General features: G+C 44.0%; 1 protein-coding gene across 5 annotated transcripts; it reads right to left on the bottom strand.

Annotated features, from left to right (window-relative positions):
* Nucleotides 1–5,401: 5,401 nt before the first annotated feature.
* LOC141034335 (LEAF RUST 10 DISEASE-RESISTANCE LOCUS RECEPTOR-LIKE PROTEIN KINASE-like 2.3) lies at nucleotides 5,402–19,131 on the bottom strand. Of its 5 annotated transcripts, none has more exons than XR_012196084.1 (6): nucleotides 18,807–19,131; nucleotides 17,238–17,711; nucleotides 16,270–16,644; nucleotides 12,757–14,944; nucleotides 11,060–12,684; nucleotides 5,402–10,985 (listed from the first exon to the last, which is right to left on the bottom strand). XR_012196084.1 is itself a non-coding variant. In XM_073506302.1 (4 exons), the coding sequence occupies exons 1-4, from the start codon at nucleotides 18,844–18,846 to the stop codon at nucleotides 13,905–13,907; spliced, it is 1,929 nt and encodes a 642-aa protein (XP_073362403.1). In that variant the 5' UTR covers nucleotides 18,847–19,131; the 3' UTR covers nucleotides 5,402–13,904. The 5 variants fall into 5 exon arrangements, 1 of the variants encoding a protein (XP_073362403.1); XR_012196083.1 differs by having other exon boundaries at nucleotides 5,402–11,335; nucleotides 11,512–12,684; XR_012196082.1 differs by having other exon boundaries at nucleotides 5,402–12,684; nucleotides 12,757–12,966; nucleotides 13,902–14,944; nucleotides 18,807–19,129.
* Between the last annotated feature and the right edge of the window lie 6,635 nt (nucleotides 19,132–25,766).

Here is a 25,766-nt window from a genome sequence, read left to right as displayed (position 1 = left end):
CAAATTTTTTTAAGTTTTTTGAACAATTTTAAAAATTCTGATTTTTTGAGATCTTGATTTTTCCCCTAAAAGGAAGATTTTTTCTTTTAAGCACGACCACTTCTGAAATTTTCTAAACTTTTTTTTAAAAGAAAAAATCCTCAAAAAATCAAGGAAAATGAACAGATAAATGAAAAAAAAGAAAACTAAAAACCAAGAATTAGAAGCTTCCAAAATCTGGAACGTGTAGACGCACTACCTAGCTAAAATAGGATGGACGACTCATGTCCACATTGCTACTCGTACACAGACAAAAGGAGGCGACCACGTTCGAGTGCCGTCGGCGCTGCCACTGGTTCCCTCTCCCTTCGCCGGCCACTCCGATAGCGGGAGGGAGGGGGAACCTCGGAGCTGTGCATCGGATGGGTTCTCAATAGGGTTAGTGTTGAAGGAGATGATGTCGAGGCTGTTGCGGCGGCATCGCGTCTGAATAAGTTTCCTCGGGCTCCGTTCGCGATTAGGTGGGGCTCTTGCATTCGTCTAGGAGCCAGCGGGGTCGAAGATCCCCGGGTTTCGTTGAGGTCGCGGGCTATGGTGTCTGGAGGTCTACTGACCGGTTTAGGCCTTGGATGGGTGGTGGTTGTGTGAAGACAAAGATTTTTTCTTTTTCGTCGGTATGATTTTCGGTTGCCGTTCTTCCTCTTTCTTTGTGCTGCTACTAGAGGGATATCCCGAGGACCAAGCAATCAGACAAGCACGTCACCAAGATTTGTTAACGATGTTCACCATCATGGCTACATCCCGGGGCCCGACTACGGGCGCTCCTCCCCGTGACACCGCTACAATACCGCACACCAGCCATCCGGGCGCCGGCAGACGCCGCCGGCTCCCCCTGTGTGCCTGTGTTATTATGTTGGCATAGGTTACATCGTGTGTCTACTCTCGATATATATGAGAGGCCTAGGATACAAGTGTCCTATTAGGACACAACTCCTACCATGTCTACACACAGTTTAAAAAACCAAGTCCAACTGTAACCTATCTTTTACAATAATATTCGACACAACTCTAACAACTCTACCTTGGCGAATATTCTCCAGCACCTTGAATTCATCCATGCATCGAACTTCCATGTACATTGCACTTGAGATACACCATGAGCACTGCTGCTACTCCTAGACTCCATGTGACTCCACCTGCAACTGTAGTCCCTTCTCGTCCTCTTCACAGTCAGCACTCGAGCAAAAATTAAGTTCTTCATTACTCTACTTTGGGCTCCCAATTTCTGGAGTATCCACTCAACGCCATCACACACCGACCACTGTCTGCATGAAAGTGAACAACTTACATATTGGATGCTACATATAGGAGTTACCTAAACTCAACGTCACTGCTCTTTCTTGATTCCTTGTCTAAAACTTGAAGAAATTTCACCGTCGCCCTTTGTCATCATGAGTCAAATTCACAGTTGTCTCGTCCTTATTCCGGATAGTCTCTGGCATGTCCCACAACTATAGCACTCCGCCTCCTTCTGTATTTGTCATCCGCACTTTGCCATGTGCACTGAAAACCACAGAATATACGGCCATGTACTCTCTCAGCTTTTGACAATTTCAGACTTTCCGCGACTTTCTCAGATTCTCCATGGTCAACTCCTGTCCATCAACCGGCACCGATAGACCCAGTCACCAACTAGAATCCGGTACTCTCCAACACTGCTTCAGCACCCCTGCACACTTTGTCTGACCACATGTCTGACCACTAGTGCCTTGGCCTGTCGTTGTGTCCCGTGCTTACCGCATACCTCGCCGCTATCACCGCGTCGAGCCTCTGCTGTCCCGATCGAGTCTCAAGGGTCGCGAACCCACACCACTTAACCCCCACTGCAGAGAACCATCGATCATCACTAACCGATGTCGAGTATCACGTCTCCATCAGACCACTGGTAACTAGTCTGAACCATGTGTCTCTCGCTATCCCGCTGAAATAGGCTTCGACTGTCCGAATTCTTACGTCATAGCCCCTCCATCAGCACAGAGTGTAGTCATCCATCAGACTCCAGCTTCACCTTCAACATGACTCCATGTAGCTGGCCATGCTACCCCGCGCCCCGTCGACTTCAAGCTCTCTCATGTGTGCACCATCTTGAATCAACCCCGCGACATAGTCTGTCGAAGCCGCACAAGCCCTCAGGTATGCACCACGTGTTTCCACGCCCCAGAATTCGACCACCATCAGCATCACGCGCTTATGCCGTCATCACTGAAATCACCGCCGTCTTCTGCTTTGACCAACATCCCTGCCGATCCGTCAGACTGTCACTGTCCAGTCCAACCCAGCCGAAATTATCCGACTACAACCATGCTCCACCCTGCGTCGTGTCGCCCGCACTTCTCCATGCATTGCTTGACGCCCTGTGTATGCATGATCCACATGACACGCTTGTCCACGTCCTCCGTTGCCTCTCCACACGCTCCAAGCCATCTGATCAAACCAACCTAGCAAAACTTTCATGCAAACTTGAATCTGACAAGTCCCTCGTCTGCAAATTATTATGCTCGTGTTTGATTTATTAGCTTCTCCGCGCACCTAGCAGAAAAGAATCAAATCCTTTCGATCCATGCCAAACCACTCTTGTGCACACGTGTTGGACCTAGCAACACTTTGTTTTCTCAAAACAAACCACGTGTCTGCACAACACCAAGCAAGGCACACGTATACATGACGTACACGTCCAGGATCAGCAGCACCGCTACCTTCTCGGCCACCCAGCACCTGGGCCTGCAGCCGTCCCGCAGAAAACCAAAATACAGCCGTCCCGCAGAAAATTCCACGCCTTGGCCCGCCCTGGTGACTGCCTCCTGCGACGCTCGCTGCGCTCCGTGCCCTAGCCGCCGCTGCTTCAGATCCGACCTGCCGCTGCCTTGGTTGCTTCCGATTGCTTCCAAACCTGCTGCTTTGGCCTCCGTGTCACGACCATCTGACCTTCACATCAGACCTTATCTGCTGCGTACCGTCAGTAGATCGGAATAGAACACGACGCCTCTCTTCAAGACCGACCATCGGAGCTTTTCCTCTTGATCAACAACGATCCAAAACCTCTTCAAAACCTTGCTCATGATACTACTGGTTAGAATGAATCCGAAGCGCACCATCGATCTACCGAGGATCAAGCAATCACACAAGCACATCACCAAGACTTGTTAACGAGGTTCACCATCATGACTACATCCCCGGGGCCTGACTACGGGCGCTACTCCCCGTGACACCGCTACAATACCGCACACCGGCCACCCGGGCGTCAACACGCGCCACCGCCTCCCCTGCGTGCATGTGCTATTATGTTGGCATAGGTTACATCGTGTGTCAACCCTCGATATATATGAAAGGCCTAGGATAGAAGTGTCCTATTAGGACACAACTACTACCTTGTCTACACACAGTTCAAAAACCAAGTGCAACTATAACCTACTTTGTACAATAATATTCGACACAACTCTAACACTTTGTATTTTACTACTTGTTAGAGTGCTCTTTGTTTTTCTAGTTTTTTGTGTGTGCGTTAGGGTGTGCTTACTTGTACGTGTCAAGGACTATGTATTACTAGTAGACTGGCCGTGCGTTGCCACGGGCTTTTGAAATAGTTTGCAAGAGTTACATGTTAACATTCTAAGGTCTCGCCCCGTCGTAGATCCAGATCCCCACCACTGATTCCACCCCGCCTAGGCCGCCGCCTACCGCTGCGCTGCCCCATCACGTTCGCCTCCGCTCCGGCCGCCCCGACCCCGCCCGCCTCCTCTCCGGCCGCCTCCGCCTCCGGTCCATCCTCCGCCCGGCCCCGCTCCGTCCGCCTCCTCTCCGGCCCTGCTCCGTTCGCCTCCTCTCCGGTCCGTCCACCGCCCCGCTCCGTCCGCTTCTGCTCCGCGCCGCACGCCGCCGCCCCGCTCCGTCCGCGTCCGCCCCGCGCCGCACGTCGCCGCCCCGCTCCCCGCTTGGCCGCCGCCCGCTCCCCGATGGCGCCGAAGAAGACGCCGAAGGGAAAGTCCGGTTTCTTCGGCATGAGGGCGAAGCCCTCCGGGACCTTCGGACTGGAGTTCTCCGATGCCGGGCAGCGTTGGTGGCTCGGCACGTATCCCACCGCCGATGAGGCTGCTTGTGCCTACGACGTGGCGGTGTGGCGTGCCGGACGGCCGAAGACGGATCTAAACTTCCTGGAGGTCGAGTCCCATGCGGTGGCGGAGTGGCTCGTGCCGCAGGGCATCCGGATGGAGGAGATGCCGGCTAAGAAGGCGAACAAGAGACCGGTGGTTGTTGTCGCTCCCGGCGAGAGCAACGAGGCGACGATGGCTTGGTTTGCGTGATTTGCAATTTGCTGCAAAGCCATCTCTAATGAAATGCTATTTGCTACATTTTTAAATAGGAAAATTATTATGATCAGCCAGCCATAACTCAACAGACCAATCTCTAATGAAATGCTATTTGCTACATTTTTTAAATAGAAAAATTATTCCGATCAGCCAGCCATAACTCAACAGACCAATCCGAACCCACATTTTCTAAAGTAAAAAAAAATCCCTTGATAGATCAAGATGCCAAAGTGTCGTTTGCCCGACTGCTATGTTCCTATACATGCAGAGCAAATTAATTTTCAAATCAAGGAATTAAGAAAAGGAAGAATATCATGATGTTCGTGGCACTTGCCAGGTCTGCCATGCTACCATGGCATCGTCTTTTTAGTCTCTACCCACATGCCGAGTTGAGAAATAATCTTCAGATATACCCACTGTTAACACACTCACGTACATAATGGCCCTTGGCTGATTGATTTGGCTGGCTGTTAACACAAGCACACAACACACAAAATCAGTCAATAGCCACACGTATGCATTGTTTACTTTATTCCAATTGTGATGCAATCGTGACACCTACACGCCTCGTCCGCTCGCCCGTCACGGTAATTGCCTACTCGCCGCTGGTGCCAATTGCTCGACCTCGCCACCGCCGCTCACCACTCAGTCTCCACCGGCTGCCCATTGCCTCTTGCGCCACCCGCGCGCTCGCTCGGCCCAATGCTGTTGATTGGAATGCGGGACCGAAGGTAATCCATGGACAGGTTTTAGTTCTGCTTGGCATCAATCTTTGGTACTTGTCAATCCATCTAACACAAAAAAATCGACTCTCAGACAGAAAAGTGATCTAACTCTATTGATGAGCACAACAGTACATACCATCCCATCATGATGTTGCCATCTCTCACACTTGATGATTACATCTTGTTATTTACAACATGTACACCATCGGGCGATTGCTTTATTAGAAATATATTTACACAATATGATCAGAGCAACATCAAGGAGTCGGATGCTGGTGCACAGATTCTCCTCAAATTCCACATGCAACCCTTGTAGAGAAGAACGACAGATTTTCCTTAGGTGATTTTTGACCGAGCTCCTACAGAAAAATTCAAAGAAATCATGAGGAGCATGGAGCCAGGCAAACTAATCAGAGTAAATCATGAGAGGAGAAGCCTCTCAACCTACTACAGAGAATCGAGTCAACATTAATTCGTGTAAGAATTAAACCGTAATGTAGATCAACAACCCAGCAGTTGATAAAATAACCCTGACACAACCCATTAATACAATATATGGTCACAGGAGTAGATTGAGATTGTGCAGATATCATGATCTACGAACCGTATCTACGAATATTGATTGCAAAGTCACAAACAGAACCTCCTCACATCACAAAACAAATGTTTCATCAACAGAAACTCTAGCGAATGCCAATTGGATTATAGAAGTAAGATAGAGACATCGAAAAAAAGAAAAGATAATTCAAAGAGTATATATTCTATTTTCTTACTTGACATCACAGAGAATGCAAGTCAAAGATATTGCGATACATCTTACCCTTCTATAAATTGACTGCAAGGCACAATCCCCAGCAAAATATACAGAATGAATTGCTCCTATGGTCCAAGTATTGCATAAATAGTTATATACAGACTATTCAACAGTGAGCATAAACATGGCATGTACTACCAAAATCCCTTGGATATGGAGCTTAGTCTGCATGTCTATTCGTCTTATTTCCCTAGTACAATGCCCATGCGTTGCCACGGGCCTTTTAATTTTTTTTTTGATTGCATACATAAGCATAATGCACTTCCATTTTCACATGTATAGAAAAAAATTACAGTAACAATCGGAAAATGTACTTGATGCAATGTATTTTCATTATTCCACTTCACTTGCATCTCCTAGTAGAACGCCCGTGCGTTGCAACGGGCTATATTGACGACTTCTTTTTTTTACGTCAAAGCACTCTTCTTTTCTTCCATTCTTCCTTCCCCCAATTAAAAATGTTTCTCAGAGTGATATGTGAATGGATAAATTTACAACGATACTAAAATATGAAGGACTAAAACCATATTTATGGAAGAACATATTTCTACAACACATTCGACATGAAACTTATGGTGTTTGATAGATTGGATAAAACATGATGCTAACTTAGCACCAAATCTCATTGATATTTCAAAACATGGTTGTCGTACCATTGTACCTGAAAGATCTGTCTCCCCCTTCCTCGCTCCCTCTCTAGTAGCCGTCCCATGAGCCGGTCGTCATTGTTGCTGTTGATGGCGATGACAACAATGAGGAGGAACACCACAAGAGCTAGATGTTCTTGACCTCTTCCCTATGGTAACTGCCGCCTCTGCATTGGGTGTCGTTCATCAACACCACCGCTGCGCAAGCTACTACTTGTATAGAAAATAAGAAGATAGAAACTTTGTGTGTTGGGTGGGCTTGAATTTGAAATTATAGCCTTATAGGAGGAAAACTTATATGAAATATGCTACAAAAATATCATCTTGTGTTTAAAGCCATGGAAACAAGATCTTTAATAAGGCCATGAGAAGACATGTGCAAAGCAACATAGTACTAAGGTGACTATGCTTTGCCATGGATTCAAGAAAGACATGAAAGTCCAGCTATAGTAATTTTCTCCTACACATTATGTGTAATTTAGACATAGATCTATTCAAGTCCAAAAAGAATAGTGATGAACACTGATTTATCACAATTTTAATCACAACACCTGTTTAAAAGATCCAGGGAGAGAAAGAGATCCATCCGGGGAGCAAGCCTGTGTCGTTTATGATGGCCAAAGTGCAAAAGTAAAAAGGAAAACGACCAGCAACACCACCACAACCCAGTTCTCCTTCTAGCACCGCGTGCAATGAAGAGGGTCTGAGCTTGAAACAACAGCCTCGTTGGGTCTTTTTTGTTGCAGCCGAGATGTAGGGGATTGCAAGCACCCTGCCTAGAGGATTCCAGAATGAAACTTGCAATATATAAAGGCAAACAGAAAATCATTAAAGGCAATCTTAGAGGTGCAAAATCATCAAGCTATGGATGCCCTCATAGAGAGACTTCTTGTCATCAAAACCGACAAGGTACAACTTGCGTACTCACACAGCTCCCACCGTCTAATTTTACTTTTTACCAATCCAAGTTATTTTTAAGGCTTCATTGGTATGCTGCAAAATCACACACATGTATAGAAATTACCATTACAATTTGTGTGGCATTCATAGAAGTTACTCCCTCCGTCCCATAATATAAGAGTGTTTTTGACTCTAGTATAGTGTCAAAAACGCTCTTATATTTTACGACGGAGGGAGTAGAAAAAAAATGCTAATCCAGTTTAGCTTGATTGGTTACCTTGGTAAACCCACATGTCATTGAACTTAATTATACCTTTTCTAATTTGGGAAGGAATGGGGAAAACATTTGTAGTCTGCACAGTTGTTATATGTAGATGTATTGTCTACCCAACAAAGGCCTTTTTTAGGAGAAAGGCAGGAGCTTTGCCCAATTCATTAAGAGAGGAAAATAAAATTACAGAATGGCCCTGTTTATGAGGAAAACAAGGCCGAAAACCACGCGATTTAAAAGGGAAAATTGTGCAAAGCCCCGAAAAAAGAAGAGAAACAAAAAAGAAACAACAATTCCGACATCAGCCAACTCGAAACTATACCACCAACTTGCCCACACCCCAGAGATGAGTGGATGAACTCTTCCGAGATGCCTTCAAGAAGGATAACGACGCCCAAGGGCGCCGCCGTTTCCCTCCTTTTCCCGCTAGGATCGGAAATCCTGTATTTTCCATATCCATACAATCGAGTCATTAGGTTTCTGAAATAGTGTAATGGAAAAAGAAGTGCTTCGAATCATTGCTATTTGACTCGGACCTGTTCTGAAAAAGTCGAGGTATTTCGAATTGTTTGTTGACACGGACAAAGTAAGTCGCGGTCATCGACCCCCTTCGAAGACTTAAGATTTCGCCCAGAGTGACCCACAACAGCTGGCAGACCTCAGGAGATGGCCGCCCACACCAACAACCCCCACGGCAACCCTTAAAACCAGCAAGCCATGGTCTAGTGAAGAGGAGGAACTCATCGATGACAACTCCAAAGAGGAGGGAGCTACAACGCCATGGTCGCTGGTATCCTTCAACGCCCATCAAACCAAGACTTTCGTCCTAAGCCCCTCGACCTAACCCAGCCCCGAGGAAGGAACTCAGCCACCGCGGATCGAGAGCAAGCCAAGACCACGCTATACGGGCAGCAGCAAACCATGACCACCAGTTCCGAGAGCCCTTCGATCGATCCGCACGACCAACATGGAGGCGAGTCAACACCAACGCACAACACAACACAACCGAGCCTCAGATACACCACGAAAGCCAAAGCTCACGCAGTAAGCACGGCCTGGACGCAGCCCAACCATGCCCATGTCACAGTATCCAACGGCCAGCCCCATGGCCGGAGCGGACAGATCGGGACCGCCATGATCTGAGCCTTCGAGCCCGCTCCCGGGCAGCTGCCCCAGCAACCGAGTCGCCCACGCCTCCTAGGCCACCCACCTCACCACATCCGCCGACGCAAGAGGCACGACACCGCGCTGGCCGTCGCCCTCCGCTTGCCGCCCGCCCCATGAGCTCCCCAACTCATGGAGGACACAACCGCGGAGAAAAGGAACCGTCCCCGCCGCCGCCCGCTCGGCGACGGTGAGGGGAGGAGGGTGGGGGTCGCCGGGCTTAGGGTCGCCCATGGGGATGGAGTGACATGGGGCTGGTCGGCATTTCACTGTCTAGCTGTTTTATCATTTCCAACAAAGGCCTTTCATGCAATATAATTGGGCTATTAAGTTCTAGTATCGATCATACTGTGAGAACAACAAAAAAGAGCATATTGTATACAACGCCACAATAATGATATCATAGACATACATAAAAGTACATGTTAGTACCTTGAGCATTTTAATCCCTTCCTCGTACGTTAGCTTCAACGTTTTCTCTAGGTACTGTATATAAATTAGAAGAAGTTGAGACAGTAAATTAAGCAAAAGCACACATATAACAACACAAAACAGTAAGGAGTAATGTCTTACCTTCAGAGGTTCAAATGGATACTGCCTATTTATTGTCTCGAGTTCCTTCTGACAATTTTCATTTGGGTGTTTGAATATTGCTACAATTAGCAATCTATGATATCACAAACCTGAAAACAAAAATCAGTACTTGGTCAGCATCGCTTCAATAGACAAACTAAAGAATTATTTCCTCCAAATCTTCCTTGCCTCAAAGTAGTGCTTCTTAATCTCCATTTCTGCATCCAACCCAATAAACTCACACAGATGCCTGTGAGTGTTTGATTTTTCTGATCTAAATACCGGACCAGCCTCAAACACGCGCCCAAAGCCACCACAGATGCTCATTTGCTTGTATGATTGTGGAGACTGCGCTAAACAAGCAGGCTGGTAATTGTACACCAGCTTGAATGGAGATGCACCAAGTTCACTTGATCCACCAATCAACTTTGGACTGTGGATCCCAAGTCCGAGAACAAAAACTCGCTGAAAGTCTGCATGTGTATCCAACAATCATGACATGTACTCCCTATGTAAAGAAATATAAGAGCGTTTAGATCACTTCTTTAGTGATCTAAACACTCTTATATTTCTTTGAGGAGGGATTATGGACCAAAAGAAGAAAATAAACATTGCATGCTACAGAAATGGATAATAAAATCTATCTGCATGAGATGCCACATGAATGTCACAAACATAAGCATAGTTTCGATGCACACTATCTCATGTTGCATGTTAAATACAGGTTTGTGCACGTTGCCTTTTGCTGGTAGATGGAGATACTAAGATGAAAAAATGGTCACACAAAAATTGCTTTTCAAATGTTAATATTACCAAGACTAATCCATGAATAAAATGTATGCAACTATGCACAGTAAAGATACTTAAAATAGTTACTGTACTAAACTCACTGATATAGAGCTATCAAAACCGGAGCCAAAGCTCAAATCTTGAACAACGATCAAAGCAGACTTCAGCCTTGTGGTTGCCGCATAGGCTCACCACACTGACAACACCAACTCTCTTCCGTCTTCTCAGTTTCTTGACAAAAAATGATACTGCTATTTGCACATTAGGGAGTAAATTATGCTTCAAGCATTCCTCAAACCAAATCGGCAATATGTAGGCTTAAAATATCAGCAGGCATCCACACAGATTTCTACAGCTGAAATATAGTGTTGTGATTTGTGTACCCATAATGCAGAATAACCTATTGTTCTATTTGGTGGTTAAATAAATAAATATTATTGTTTTTGGCTAGTGCCGGTAGAGCTACTAAATGATAGTCAGTGTCACTGTATATTTCTAAGAAAGAAAATTATAAGACTTCATTGGTTGTAAATAACGCTAATTGTATTGGTTGCCACCAATGTCGACTTGAAAAGAAAATTATGGAGCTTCAGTTCATATGCATCTAGTCATATAAAAAAATAAGAACACATGCTTCAGCTCCTGTTAGTTCAGTCACAAAAAAAATCACCACCAAAAATCAGAAGACAAAGTATCATTGTTATATTTGTTGACTTGATTGATTACTGTAGGTTAACACAGCCAACTGGAATTAACCTGCAATAGGATAAAAGAAATTAAGATTTGAGACGTGTGTTATAGGGTTCATAGAAGAGAGAAGAGGGAGGTACCATAGCAAATCATTGGTCGCACAGTTTGACATTCAACTTTCCATTTGCCAATGAGACCTCAGGGATTCATATACATAAACGTTGATTGATATATCAGGTCCAACTCCCTGTAACTCATAAAAGTTACTGGGAAGTCAACTAAAAAACAATTCTCAGTAGAAGCAGACGGCTTACCAATAAGGTGGACCAAAGGCCTTTATACAATCCTCTACCACTCTCTTCTCTACAAATTGTAGACAACGTGTGAAAGATGCCCTTGTAATACCTAGTGGTTTTCTGCAGAATTTTATAGACATGAAAGTTTAGCTTACTAAAACCTGTTCCTTTGGTCTGTAAAGCTGCATTGCATGAAAGCGTTAGGTAAAGATGCTCTAAGTTCTAACTGGAAGTTATATTGATTGATTGATTGGCTTAGTGTTATTCACAAATCACAAAAGGAAGAAAAGCATCACCTGTGTTGTCAGGTGATTTCGAACAACATCCAATGGGTAAGTTACAGATGCAGGTGTCACTCACGCTAGACCACCACCAAGTAAACATATAGACACTAACATAATTTGGGCCGTCCATTCCGTGAAGCTGCAACTATATTTCGAAATTTATAAACCTATAACAAAAAAAATAGTCACGAGAAATCTTGCAAGTTAACATACTAAAATTCAGTGCTGAACTTTTTGTATCGCTCATATCAATAGAAGCTGATGGTGGAATAAGAAAATCGATGTACAATTTTGACAAGATTGCCTTTCGAATATGCCCAAAACACTTCTTGTCGAACAACCCACAAAGCCATGTGCCATATACTACCCTTCCTTAGAGCTGCAACATCTGAACGCATACCTGCCACCTGTCGGATCAGTATGCCACAAGCTCATACAACAAACTTTATCATCAGCATATGGGTTATGTGACAAAAAAATTACTGTATTCAAGAACATTTTCAAGAGATTGCAATTTTGTAGCTATGAACAGCATATGGTACATACAATGAATCCACAGCCAAGGTTTAAGTTTGGACCATGATTGGACAATACAGCGCAGAGTGTTGTAAATTAACAACAATAATAATAGGCCATGACTGTCAACCAGAGATATATTGTTTGGGGCAATCAATTCAAAGCGAGGGAAGAATATATATATATATCACATTCAGGGAACTAAGTTGATATAATCAGCATCCAATTCCTTTGAAGAATCTATATATGTGCAGTGTGAAGGCAGAAGGAGCACAGCAGCACCATGAAATAGAAGAGAAATATTCCTTCACGCTCACAATCCGTGCACACGAGAACGCGGGAGATAAAAGAGGGGGCGGAAAGCCTATTACCTGCAAGAGGATGGAGAGTGGCGAGGATCGAGATGCAGATCTTGCCGACCACGCCGGCGAGGTGTGCGACGGTGATCCAGCCAAGGAGCCGCTGCGCTTGGCAGGGGAAGGCCCCGCCGACGCCATGGAAGAGGACACGGTGGCCGCCGCCAGTCGACGGCATCGGGGACCTGGCCGATATCAGCAGGGCCTGGATATCACCTCCATCATCCCAGACACGCCTTCATGGTGGGCATCCTCACGGCCCCTTGAAACCGCAGCAGCTTCTCCTTGCATCCCGTCGCCAGATCATAGCAAACTGCACACACGCCCGAATCAGATCAAGATGCGGAAATAACCAAACCAGAAGAAGTGGAGGAGGGATTCGTACCTGGTCGAGGCCATGGACCAGAGGGTGATCTGCGGCGCCCACGCCAGATCGGTCATCATGGCCGCGGGCGAGGGAGGCGGCGGCGACCTCGTTCCCCGGCGGCGGCGGATCCTCTCGGGGTTGGGGCGTCTCCTCTCGGCGGCGGTGGCTCCTCTCGGGGCTGGGGCGTCTCCTCTCGGCGGCGGCGGCGGCTCCTCTCGGGGCTGGAGGCTGAGATGAAACAGATCGAGATTGAGGTTAGTTTTACGTGCGGGGTGAGATACGAAAGAAAAACCAGACGAAAAAAAAACGACGAAAAAAAACCAGTCGAAAAAAAACCAGACGAAAGTGGGGGGACTATTCAACCAACTCGTCCATTAGAAGTAGAGATTTGATGATTTGAATACAAGCATGCTTTCTAAAAAAACCAAAACTGAGATGGCCCAGTCCAGCCACTCGCTCGTAGGCTCTATGTAAGACTCGATATTAAGTCGCAATGCGCGGTAAATAGAAAATGCTCCTATTTTGCGCTTTAAGGGCCAGGTTGCCACAAAAATGGGCACGGGCCACGGCCCACAATCCTCTGGTTCACTCCTGCTGGCTTGGAAAAGAATGCTATCTTTTATCATTTTCAGTTTTGAAAAAGTTGGTGAAATAAAAAATTCACGGATTTAAAAGATTCATAAATTTTCAAAATTATGACAGATTTGGAATAATGTTCAAAAAAATAAAATACTCAGGAATTTGCAAAAGTGTTTACGAATTTTAAAAATCACAAAATTTTAAGAAATTTTCACGAATTAGAAATATATGATAAATTAAAAAAGTTTGTATATTTAAAAGTAATCAAATTTTCTAAAAAACACTACCGAGAGGAAAATTTATAATAAAAATAGAAAAACAACAAAACCAGGAGAAAAAAGAAGAAAAAAAACGTGCACACGCCCTCACGCCCGTCATGAGCTGCCAATTGCTAGGCCCAATTAGAATATGTCTCCACAAATATGGTCACACTCGGTCAATAATTTGGTGGAATCCCCACTGCATACACACAAATGGCACTCGGAAGTCTTTAAATTTTCAGTCCATCATTTAAGAATTAAAAATTTCCAATCTTTCTCACAAATTATGCAATACTTGAGCAAGTGCCGGAGAACAATACAAACCTATCAACTCAAGAGCACCGTTGGTGGCAATTCGATGTTAGTTGTGCTCCCTTCAAGCATCTCGACAACTCTAGTCATTGTTGGACGATCTGTAGGACTCAACTGTATGCACCTCCCTACCACTATCATCTTCCTTACAATCTCTGAGGTCCCTCCATTTATCTCGGAAGCACTAAGACAATATTCATCTAAATGTTCATAAATCCATTGTGGGAAATATTGGCTGGTAGATTCACTATTTTGGCTGATATTCTTGTCCCTTGCCCCAACCATCTCAAGAACCATCATTCCATAACTGTAAACATCAGACTTAGTACTTACTGTTCCAAATTGCTTCGAATAAACCTCGGGGGCTATATAGCCTATTGTTCCTCTTGCACCACCAATGGAAATAACACTTTCTTTATTGAGGCACTGCTTGGCTAGTCCAAAATCAGAAATCTTTGGACAGAAATTTTGATCCAATAGAATGTTGTGGGGCTTGATATCAAAATGCACCATGCGGGTATTGCATCCTCTGTGGAGATATTCAAGTCCTCGAGCAATGCCCACTGCTATATCAAATAATTTTTCCCAACCTAAAGTATTTCCACCTTTAGAGCCATCCTTGAAGGCATACTTTTCAAGTGAACCATTAGGCATATAGTCATAAATTAATGCCCTTTTAGATCCTTCCAAGCAAAATCCTAAGAGATTAAGAACGTTAACGTGAGAAGTTCTACTAATGCTAGCTACCTCATTGATGAAATCCTCCCCATCAGTCTTGTAGTCCTTGAGTATTTTGACTGCTATCTGACGACCATCAAAGAGGTCGCCTCTGTAAACAGCACCAAATCCACCTTGACCTAGCTTTTCAGCAAAAGATCTCGTTATTCTTTTCACTTGGGCATAAGTGTACCGTTTCAAATGGACAGTTCCATTCTTTTGTAGGATGGACTCAATCTTTGCTCTCTCCTTTGATTTCCTTTTGGATCCGTACTTCCTGTAGCCCAACCAAAATGCAAAAAGAAGCATAAGTACGCTCGAGCTGCCTGCTATTGCATCTGCATCAAAATTTTGGAGGGGAAAAGGCATCAAACGGGGAAGTAACTTCTACAATCTTCTAGTTAGTGATTGCATCTTGCAAAATGTGTGGAAATATTCTAGTTAAAGACCCTTTTGGCAAACCTATTTGTATATGCGTCATAAACTCCAGAATTAACCAGTGTGTCAAGAACTCGTGCACTTTTCAAATAAACTGGACACAACTACTAAATACATACAATTGAAGCAGAGCTTGTTAAAGGACGGACAAATATATTCCTTTTGTTTATCGTACACATTTGAACAGAATTAACTTGCTATTCATCTACCAGTCTAGCACATTAGTAATTTCTGTTACAGGAACAACCACTGTTGTTTTCTCTAGAATAAGAAAGGCCGTTGTTTTCTATGCATAACCATTAACCTCTGAGAGAGATAAGTTTATACATGAAAAATAAGGGCCAGTTCTTATTTTCTCAAGAAAAGATCATCACTTGAAGTTGATCTTATAGTGACCAATAGGGAAGCCTCTTGTCAGTTTTAGGATTAGTGGTGATGAATTCGTTTTGAGATCAGATTGGTGTGATTTTTCAGGTGTCATTGGCAATTTCAGGTCAGAATAGTCAATGCCAATGTGTAAGCGAATACTGTCAAGTGACGAACACAACTTAACTAGTGTTCACAGGAGAAGATGTTGATGATCTACTTCTGAATAGGTCACGGTGCTAAACAGATGATATTATCAGCCACGGATGGATTTGTTTGCTGTCAATATGCTAAGCAGTTCAACACACATCATTCATATGGATATGTCTTGCCCACAACCATAAGGTGGTTCCTGTCGAGCAGTCCCGTGAATAAATCAGTTAAATCCATCTATGTGGGTGTTCGCCAGAAATAAATTGGTTCAAGTTTCCAGTGCCAACTAAGTCGAGAACAAGTAGTCCGAGGCAAGGTTCCTGGTTCAAGATGGGTTTCAGTTTAACCACTAACCTGAACAACTTTATTCAAATTACAGGCATTGCCACACCTGAAGAAACGTGAGGGAACTGACGATTCATAGTTAGATCTGACAGGCTTGATTTACAGCGATCAGAAATGCTCGAATGAGTAGCAAGATCTTCAAACCGGATGAGTAGTAAGATGTGTCATCGAGGATTGTTTGAGTTTGCATCTGACAGATAGAATGGACAAGTTGGTGGTTCAAGGTTCAAGCAGTCGACAATCGGACATAATTAAAAGAGAACTAAATGAAGTGGAATTCCAGTTTCTCTACCTTAATTAGACACTAAAAGATCTACAGCTTTGTAACACATAGAAGAATGTCAAGGTGTCAAAGGATTACCAGGAGCTGGAGCCAATGGCCTGAACCACACTAGATCAAGAAGATTGTAGTCCCCAATCAGTACTGGATTGATCCGAATTGTATGCAGGCTAAGAGAATAATTCATCGCAGTAACTTGTTCGGATGAGAAGCTATTTCCAGTGTGGGGAGCTATGTCCATTGTCATATTTAGCCCAGAAGTTCCAACAACATAGAAATTTACAATCTCAAACTGAGTAACCCGCAAGTTGAGATGTGACGCAAGCTCCTCAAGAAATTCGTTGCTCCAATTTGAATTCAAGGAAACATTGTGAAGAAAGAGCACAACTCTTACCGGGTAAACACAATGGCAGTTCTCGCTACCTCGTCTCTGTACCATGTTCGGAGCACAACAGCCTAGTGAAACAGAGAGTGAATTATATAACATATTTGACTGTACGACAGCGCATCTAGAGCAAATATCAGGGTGTACTAACATACATAAGTATCTATGATTGATGTCAAATGTTATCCATCACCATTGATTATTTATGAAACTGCTACCAACCATTTCATCAGTCACCATTCCAAAATGATGGATCAAAACATTATGCTTGAACTAATAAAAGCTAACAAGCTTATATAATTTACAGCCAGGTAAGAGTGGTTTTAAATAGCGCGATATAGCTCTGTTATGACACGCTATAGCGTTTAGAAGAGGTACTGTGCTAAGGCACTTTGGTCCAAATACATGAACACACATTTTAAATAGCGCGCTATAGCGTTTAGAAAAGGTCCGCCGCTAAGAGGCATAGCGTGCTATTTAAAACTATGGGTAAGACAATTGATATTACGATCAGTCACATGGTGCTACTTTCCCAAATGAGGAAGATGCAGATTAGATTAAAATACACAAGTATCACCTTTTATGTAATTTGTAGTCATGTTTGACATGATGAAATCATTTGGAATTAAATTATTTCAGGATCTAGGAAAACTTGAAAAGTTACCATCGTATGGAGATAGTGGGGGCTGCACCACTCCAGAAGGAGCTGTACTAGTATTCGAAGCTGCATCAGGGAGGTCAGCATCCACAGGAGCAGGAACCTCTTCTGCTGAGCGCCTGTTGTGCTGCATCGAAGGATCGAACAGGTCCAGTGAATCAAAAGAGAGTTCAGAAGCACCCGAGATGGAGCTATAGCTCGGCGCAGAGATAGGAGAGTGCACAGATGATAGAGCTGATGGTGATGAATATGGCTTCTTTTGTCTATGCTGACTCATTGCAATACTTGTGACAACTTTGGTTTGGGATACCATGGGCCGAACTGAACTCCATTCTTGTGAAGCAGACATAATAGGAGTGTGAGTGTCAGCCTTTAGAGCCGATGTTTTGGCAATCAAATCAGCCTTATTGATAAATTCCAGAGCCAATATAACGACCAAGAAATTAAATAAAAGTTTCCTTGGAGCATCTTCAAACAGTCCTGCCAAGAAACAGTACAACCAACCAATCAGCATCATCTTAATTAAGATAGGGGTATGCTGAGAAGTGCAACTAATTGATATGAACTCACATATCTACAGAATTAGTGTGAACAGCCCATGGTCCGCATGGCCCATTAGTGTCAAAAGCGCTCTTATATTATGGGACGGAGGGAGTAATACACAACCTGCCTTTCTAACTAATCAGGTCGAAATGTTTTCAAGACCATCTACCACTAATGCAATTTAACTGAGTTGATGCGAAATGAGGCTAGAGTACATACTTTTAATTTAACTGAGTTGATGCGAAATGAGGCTAGAGTACAGACTTTTTTTTTAAGTACAGAACAGACACACTTATGTTTATCTCAAAGCGATGGTGAATTAAGGACACTCAGAATACTTATCGTCTCGATTGCCTCCAAAGCATTCCTTATTAAGCCAATAATTAACTAGTTCTCTCTAGAAACAGATCTACCTACTGAAGCAGCACTATTTGATAAGAACGGTTAAAAAAATACAGTGAAGTGTTCCACCAATGAGCAACGGATCTTTTGAGCTAACTAAAACCACGACAAGTATTTTTTAACGGCGGGAGTACTGAAGCAGGGCTATTTAATAAGAACGGGCAAGAAAATATAGTGCAAATGTTCCATCAAAGACACGGGTTCATGGCATGAGACAATTCTAAGCTCTTGAAGCATTCCCTGATTAGGCTCCCGCTACACAGCAAAGCAAGGGCAGCGCAGGAGCTACTCACCTCCACCATTCCCACGACTCCCAACCGAGCTCCAAACGATTTGGACAGTGAACAAGCGGGGCAACGAAGATCCTAGAACAGCCACCACGGCGAACACTGAATTGCCGTCACCTCACACCCCCACAGAAACGCTAAGCAAAGTCCGACTTTCCAACAGGTTTGTCTGCTCGAGCGCCAGTTTCGATCACGCAATATAGTCGTTTTTTTCAGCGCGCGGCTAATCTAGCGCATCTGTTGGAGATTCTCTAACGAAGCAAAGCAAACAAGACATCAAGCACGGGTCCCGGTGTTGCAACGCAACCTTGGAGTGAGCTCAGATAAGGGGAGTCTGGCTTACCTTGTTCAGCGCGGCACAAGGCATGCCCGGGCAGCATCATCTCCTGGCGCGGCGGCGGTAAGGACCGGCGCCGGCGACACCTGGCTACGTTTACAGGAAGCCGGAGCCGCGCCGCGCTGCGAATTTGTGTCTGCTTTCTTTTCCTCTCTGCTATGACTCAACCTATGGTGGGAGTTTGGTAGGAGAAAGAGACTTGGTAGAAACAAGGGAGCAGGTGGGAGAACGCGGACGTTCGGTGTTCGGCCGCGTTGGCCGGCGCTAGGCGCCAGCCGGCTGTAGATATGAAATAATCAGTAGCCGCGTGAGGCGTGACCCTCTATCAACCTTGGGCAATGCTCACGCACGCATCGCGCATCACTACCCGTGCGGCCGTGCCTCCCTCTCGCTCTCATCGACTGCACGGCACCATGCTTGCGGCATCTGGCATGGCAACATCGTCAAAATCCTCATAGTGTCGCCTCGCAGCAGCAGCGGTGCCCGAAGTGAAGAGCTCGGCGGCGGCGGCGGAATCGTGGTTGCGGCTGGGGTTGTTGGGGGCATTGGCGGGCGTCAAGCAGTCGCGTCTATGCCCCAACAACTCTCATCGCTCGCAGCGGAGGAAGGTGGGCCGGTCATGTACACGTGGGTTCTTCTTTTTTTTTACGAAAATGTTAACGCCCACACGTGTGGGCGTCTGGCAACTCGCCCACACGCATGGATCCTCGTCCAACCAATTCTGCACGAATCTTGGCGCGTTTTAGCAGTTTTTGTGTGCCACGTAGGACTAAGCTGGTGTGTGGGCATTCATCCGGTCGCCCACACGTCCTTTTTTCACCACACGGGGGCTGGTGTGTGGGCGTTTATCACTTCGCCCACACGCCCGTCTCCTAGCCCACACCCAAAGCTGGTAGTTGCCATGTGTTTCTGCAGGTATATGACAACTGCCCTAGCTTTGCTTGTAAGCAGATGGCAACTCTTTTTTACCCGAGTTGCCATGTGTTTTTGCATGGTACATGGCAACTGCCGTAGCGTGCACGTAAGCAGATGGCAACTCTTTCTTTTACATGGCAACTGCCCTAGCGTGCTTGTGAGCACATGGCAACTCTCTTTTTTACCCGAACATGTTTTTTTGCCATGCCTTCTTGTAGTGCTACATGGCAACTGCTAGTGTTTAGTGGGTGGCAACTCCTAAAGTTTTGAAATCATGGCAACTACAGTAGAACAGATCATACATGACAACTGCAGTTGAGCACCATGGCAACTGTAGTTGTCTGACATGGCAACCGAAGTTCAGCGACATGGCAACTGCAGTTAAACGAACATGGACGAGGGTCTGGACCATGGCAACTGCAGGACGCGCGGTGACTGTCACGCGGGCATGCGGGACCACGAGGTACGAGGCCTGACGTACGGGGCGTGTGGGCGTTATCTATACGCCCACACGCACCCGTGTGAGAGGGGTCGGGAGGGAAAAAAGAGGTGTGTGGGCATTACTTTTTTTGCCCACACGTGGGTGTGTGGGCTGTTCCTTTTATACACCACACAAAATGTGTGGGCAGCCCCCCTAACGCCCACACGTGTGGCACTTATCGGCGTCTTTTTTTAGGATATGTACGCGTGGGTTCGCTGTGTTGTTCTCGGTCGTTGGCTGCTGATGAGTTTTTTCCTCTTTTTCCTGTGTCGTATTTTGGCTTTGGTTTTCCTTCTTTTTTCTTTCTTCCTGATTTTTTTCATTTGGCATATTTTATTTTCTATATAGTTTTTATATTATAAACATTTTTTCTAATCCCCCCAATATGTGCTTTCTCATGGAAAATCTCACGCGTAGATGTTGGCGTCAGATAGATTGTAGTCCAGTGAGGCTTCAAATTTCCTCATCCGAAATCAACACCCCTAATACCCCCCAATATGTGCTTTCTCAGGGAAGTCTCACGCATGATGTAGCTCGTAGCCAATCCCCGAGCGAGCGATGAGAGTTGTTGTAGAATCTCCCCTACCTACCACGGTAAACATATTGTAGAGCATAGGCTTCAAGATAGCGACGAATCCGAACGAGATGGAAAGGGGATGACGTGGTGTTGGCTATCTGTTGGTCAAAATTGTCATGGGTAGTTAGCATTAGGCTAATAGACAATTAGCGTTATCTTTAGGCTAAACTACCAGCAGTTGGAAGACCTACTTTGTCCAAACATTGTGTATGGCAGTTTACCTCTTCCGTAGGATGGAAACATGTAACAACTGACATTGTAAACGACTGTTCAGACAGTATATAAGCCTGAACAAATTATCAAAATACAAGCATCCATTCTTTCTTTCAATCCGTGTTTCTCTTTGAAAATTGTTTGTGACTAGAAGATCCAAGAAGGTGGAGTCTAGCAAATCTGACGGTGATGAACGTGTCGCGCATGAAACACAAGGGAGCGAATGATTCTCTCATGTCAGGCCACGTTGGCAAATTTCTGCGATTCATGCATGACATCGGACGGCAATAATCACATCGCACCATGGAGCCATCGAGGAAGCTACCTTTTCCGTCATATATTGCGCATTGACTTTCAGGAAAAATCAAACTTCATAAATTTTAACCGAAACTACAGAGAAAATTATCTATATCTACAACATGTAGGAATAGTACACATATCATATGAAAATATATTTCATGATAAATCTAATACTATTGATTTGGTATTTTAAGGGTTGACATGTTTTATATTTTGATCATAGTCCTGAGCATATCATTTTGATCATTTTGATTATGTTTTTACCTCTCACCTCGGTCACTTGGTTCTAGGACATGGCCGACTGTGGTTTAGAGATATTGATGCTGAATAAGAGAGAAGGAGAGGCCGAACATCGGTTAGCAGTTTGCCTTTGTTTCTACCCATGGACAGTATTGTCAACGCATCCCCAATTTTACAATAGGTTGATGGCCAAACATCGATTTGCAGTTTACTTTTGTTTCTCTGAAACATTTCATACAATTGTGTACAGCTTCCTCTAGAATGGCCACTCAGTTCCAAAGAAGTGTTAAGCAATCTGCTCTTCTTTGAAACTTAAAATTTAGAACTTCGGAACTTCGGAGAAATTAAATATTGCTTCTTGATTGCACTGAAAGTGACTATATTTGTTTGTTTTAGTCAAGCACCTAGTTTGTGAAAAGAGATTTTGCAACACCCATTCACGCACATGTTGTATTCAGTGAGTTTGTTGTTTATCTTTTCACAGTCAGGAAAGCTACTTTTCTTGGTTTATCTCACACATATGCCAATTGGCTGTGAAATGCTCTCCGGCTCTTTTGATTCAGAACAATGTTCTATGACGCTGGCTATATATACTTTACTCGATGCAAAGACATGATGTTTCCAGCGGCTAGATGCAACCGTTTCAAGGGGGTATATGTCAATTTGCTGGCCTGCCTATATGCTAATCCATTGGACGTGGAGAGTAAGTTGCAAAGACATGATGTTTTCAGGGGCTAGATGCAAACGTTTCAAGGGGGTATATTGAAATAGATTGGTCAATTGATCCTGCCCATTCATGCATATCTGACGCACCTAGAGGTCCGGTAGCAGCGGTTCTCTCCATGGCCCAGAGCAGCGTCTCGTGGCGGAAAGGCAGCGACTACTGCTAGTGGAGCGGTGTCCGGTGCAGCAACCGGACTGGACATGTCCTGGAGCTCCAACATGGAAATAATGAGTCGATTTGTGATCAGCAATACCATGGCCGGAAAACATATTTAACAGGCGTCTATCCCTATTTTCTTTGGAGCATCTGGAGCACTTGATCTCTGTTCGAATTTGTTGGATATCCAAAGTGATGGCCATCCTTCAAATTTATTGTGATCTTGGGAGAGCCTGAGATATATGAACCTCTCGGGCATAGGATTGGACCTCACGCTGCTTCCATGGCTTGCACCTCTGGGACTGGACATGCCCTGAATCTTACTCCATAATCGGTCCTTTAGATACTTGAAGGCCCCGTTCTTGGAATTTCCAATGTCGGACGGCATGCCCAATTAGTTCTCGCCCAAGGTTTCATTTGGGACGTTGAGGAGAGACTTTATTTCTTGGCGTGTGGTATCCGACAACCCTTTACTGAAGAAAATTGAAGACCTCGAGTAATTGATTCGTTGCCCTGTTGCTTGATAGTATATGTACAGAACTAGGTTCCCTCTGTAGCACCCATATCGTTTGCCTTGAAGACCAACAGGCTGTCATCGACGAACAAAAGATGGTTTATCGATGGCACTCGCGGTGCTACCTGAATCCCATGCAAATTGAATAAAAAATGGTATATAGAGGTAGTACTGATGAGCGTTAATATTGCTCGCCTAACATGTCGGGCCAGCCCATGAACCACTCTCGCCTCCGAACGCGTGTCGCTTGCGAGTCCTCTTCATTGGTGCCTTATGCACTGCTTTTGCCTCATGGCGCTTATGTCCAAGCTCACTTGGGCCGGCCCACTTATCTGGATCGATCCCTTCCTTCAGCTAAATCCTATTTGGCGCCTCGCCCGTTTTAGTTGTTCCCGCAATCGGGCGCATACCCCCCTCTCCTCGCGTCGCGTTTTTGGGCCGGCCCGTTTTGCTTCCCGCAAAAATCGCGAAGCAAAAGAAAAGCGGGTGAACCGGGATTCGAACAAGCAACCTCCTGCTTCAGCAGCACACATCACTAACCACCACGCTAGCAAGCGTAATGTGGTTACGTGCATCTTTCTTGTTCTTTTCTTCCTTGTCTTTTCTTTTTTCCTTTTTCCTTTTTCCTTTTTCCATTTTCCGTTTTTCTTTTTTCTCTTTCTTCCTGGGTTTGATGCAAAATCTATGAACTTTTTCTCAAATTCGATGAAATTTATATTTCAAATTTTGGTGAACTTTTTCTCAAATTCGATGAACTTTTTTTAAAATCAATGAACTTTTTTAAAATCTCGATGAACTTTTTTCTAACTCGGTGAACTTTTTTCAAACTCGATGAACAGTTTTTGAGCTCGATGAACTTTTTCTCAAACTCGATGAACTTTTTTGAAGCTCGATGAACTTTTTTGAAGCTCGATGAACTTTTTCTCAAACTCGATGAACTTTTTTGAAACTCGATGAACTTTTTTCAAACTCGATGAACTTTTTTGAAACACGATGATTTTTTTTTTTCAAATTCAATGAACTTATTTTTAAAGTTGATGAACTTTTTTCTAAGACAAGTGTACATACAGTAGCAAACCGGTTTTTTCTAAGAAAAATAGTCTGTACTGTAGCATTTTTAGAATGAAGAAAAAAAGATCAAGCGGGAGCCAGCGATCGAGCGGGCAGCGATAGCCAGCGATCAAGCGAGCGGCAGCAGCCAGCGTTCGCTGCTGGGCCAGGCCCATGCTAGTGACACAGTGGGCGCTGGAATCGCCAGCGGGCGCTGAAGGCGCCAAGGAGGAGCTCTCCTTCCTTCGATCGCTCCACAAAAAGAAACTCGCTCGTTCAGTTCAATTGACCGCTTTGATCGTTCAATTGAGTTGACTGTGTTGACCATTAAACGTTTGACCGCTTTGCAGTTGACTGTGTTAACTTTTCAAAAAAAAATCATCAAATTTGAAAAACAGTTCCTCGATTTGGAGAAGTTCATTGATTTTTGCATCAAATTTCGGAAAAAAGTTCATGAAATTGGGAAAACTTCATCACTTTTTAAAAAATACCATAGATTTGAAAAACAGTTCATCGATTTTGAAAAAATTTCACCAATCTTAAAAAAGTTCATCGGATTGGAAAAAAAGTTCTTTAAATTTGGAAAAAGTTCATCGAATTTGAAAAAAAAACGTTCGTCAAACCCAGGAAGAAGAAAAATAAAAACAAAAAACGAAATAAAAACAAAAGAAAAATTAACGAAGAAAAGACATAAAAAGATGAAAGCTAGCACGTCCAGTTGGGGATGGCGGGGTGGTTACTGCAGTGTACAATTAAGCAGGACGTCCCCCGTTTGGATCGCAGCACTATTGTACTATAGCGGGTGCAGAGGGCGCAGGATTTAGCGTCGCTTGCTTAGCCGGAATTCCCTATTCGCCACCTTGCAAACTGTTGACAAGACGTACATGCGACCGAGCGAACATCAAGATATGGGCCGGCTTAGGTTTTTACCGGTTTTAGAACCTTCTAGAAGGTTCCTTGAGCATTTTTTTCACATTAGCTTACTTTACTTGTGTTTATGTTTTTTTTATTTTCTTATTCTTTTATAATTTTCCCCAAAACTCACATATTCTCAAAACATGTTAATTTTTTTTAATTGCATTTTCTAAGAAAAATACTCATAATTTCTAAAAATGTTCATAATTTTAAAAATTGTTCAGATTTTCAGAAAATGGTTGACATTTCTAAAATGATTCGCTATTCCAAAAAAATCAACAATTCTCCATGTTTTCAGAAAATGTTTTTAATTTCAAAATTGTTCAAGATTTCGGAAAATATTCATAGATTGTTTGCATTTTCAAAAGTTGTTCACTTTTACAAAAGAATGTTCGTATGTGAACTATGATCTTTTTGTCCACCATGTGTTTGGTTTTTTCAACGAACTCATTCATTCGGTACCTTTTAGCACAAATTATGGTTATGTTTAGTTGTTTGATGGATCAGTTGGACTTTATCTATGCTCGTAGTTCAATTATGCTGTGGTGCATTGAATAGTTTATGTTGCTTTGAAATGTGATGAATTTGTTTCAATTATTTGAGCAAAGGTTTGAATCGATTGGCAAAATAATTTTTTGAGAGATAAAGCTATAGGGAACTTGCTAGATGAAGAAAAGTATAATCCCCTGAAAATAGTTTTTTTTGGATGAGGAATACATTTTGAAATTTTAGGATAGGGAATCTGCTATAGATGCTATTATCTATTGACGAGATATAGTGTTGCTAGATGTAGCTTGAGCTGACTTGTGCATTGTCGGATGTGCCTCTATAGCTAAGATGCACGCAACCACAAATGAATAATTTAACAAAATAAATAAATA

This window comes from Aegilops tauschii, unplaced genomic scaffold (assembly GCF_002575655.3).
Source record: "Aegilops tauschii subsp. strangulata cultivar AL8/78 unplaced genomic scaffold, Aet v6.0 ptg000777l_obj, whole genome shotgun sequence".
NCBI classification, from domain to species: Eukaryota; Viridiplantae; Streptophyta; class Magnoliopsida; order Poales; family Poaceae; genus Aegilops; species Aegilops tauschii.
The sequence above is the reverse complement of the archived record's forward strand: the minus strand, read 5'-3'. Positions and strand labels throughout refer to the sequence as shown.

Coding starts and splice junctions, on each gene's coding strand:
- LOC141034335 (XM_073506302.1), bottom strand. CDS start 18,846: ATGATGCTGCCCGGGCATGCCTTGTGCCGCGCTGAACAAG. Junction 17,712..18,806: donor CTTGTGCCGCGCTGAACAAG/GTAAGCCAGACT, acceptor GTTTCTTGGCAG/GACTGTTTGAAGATGCTCCA. Junction 16,645..17,237: donor CCCACTATCTCCATACGATG/GTAACTTTTCAA, acceptor CTGTTTCACTAG/GCTGTTGTGCTCCGAACATG.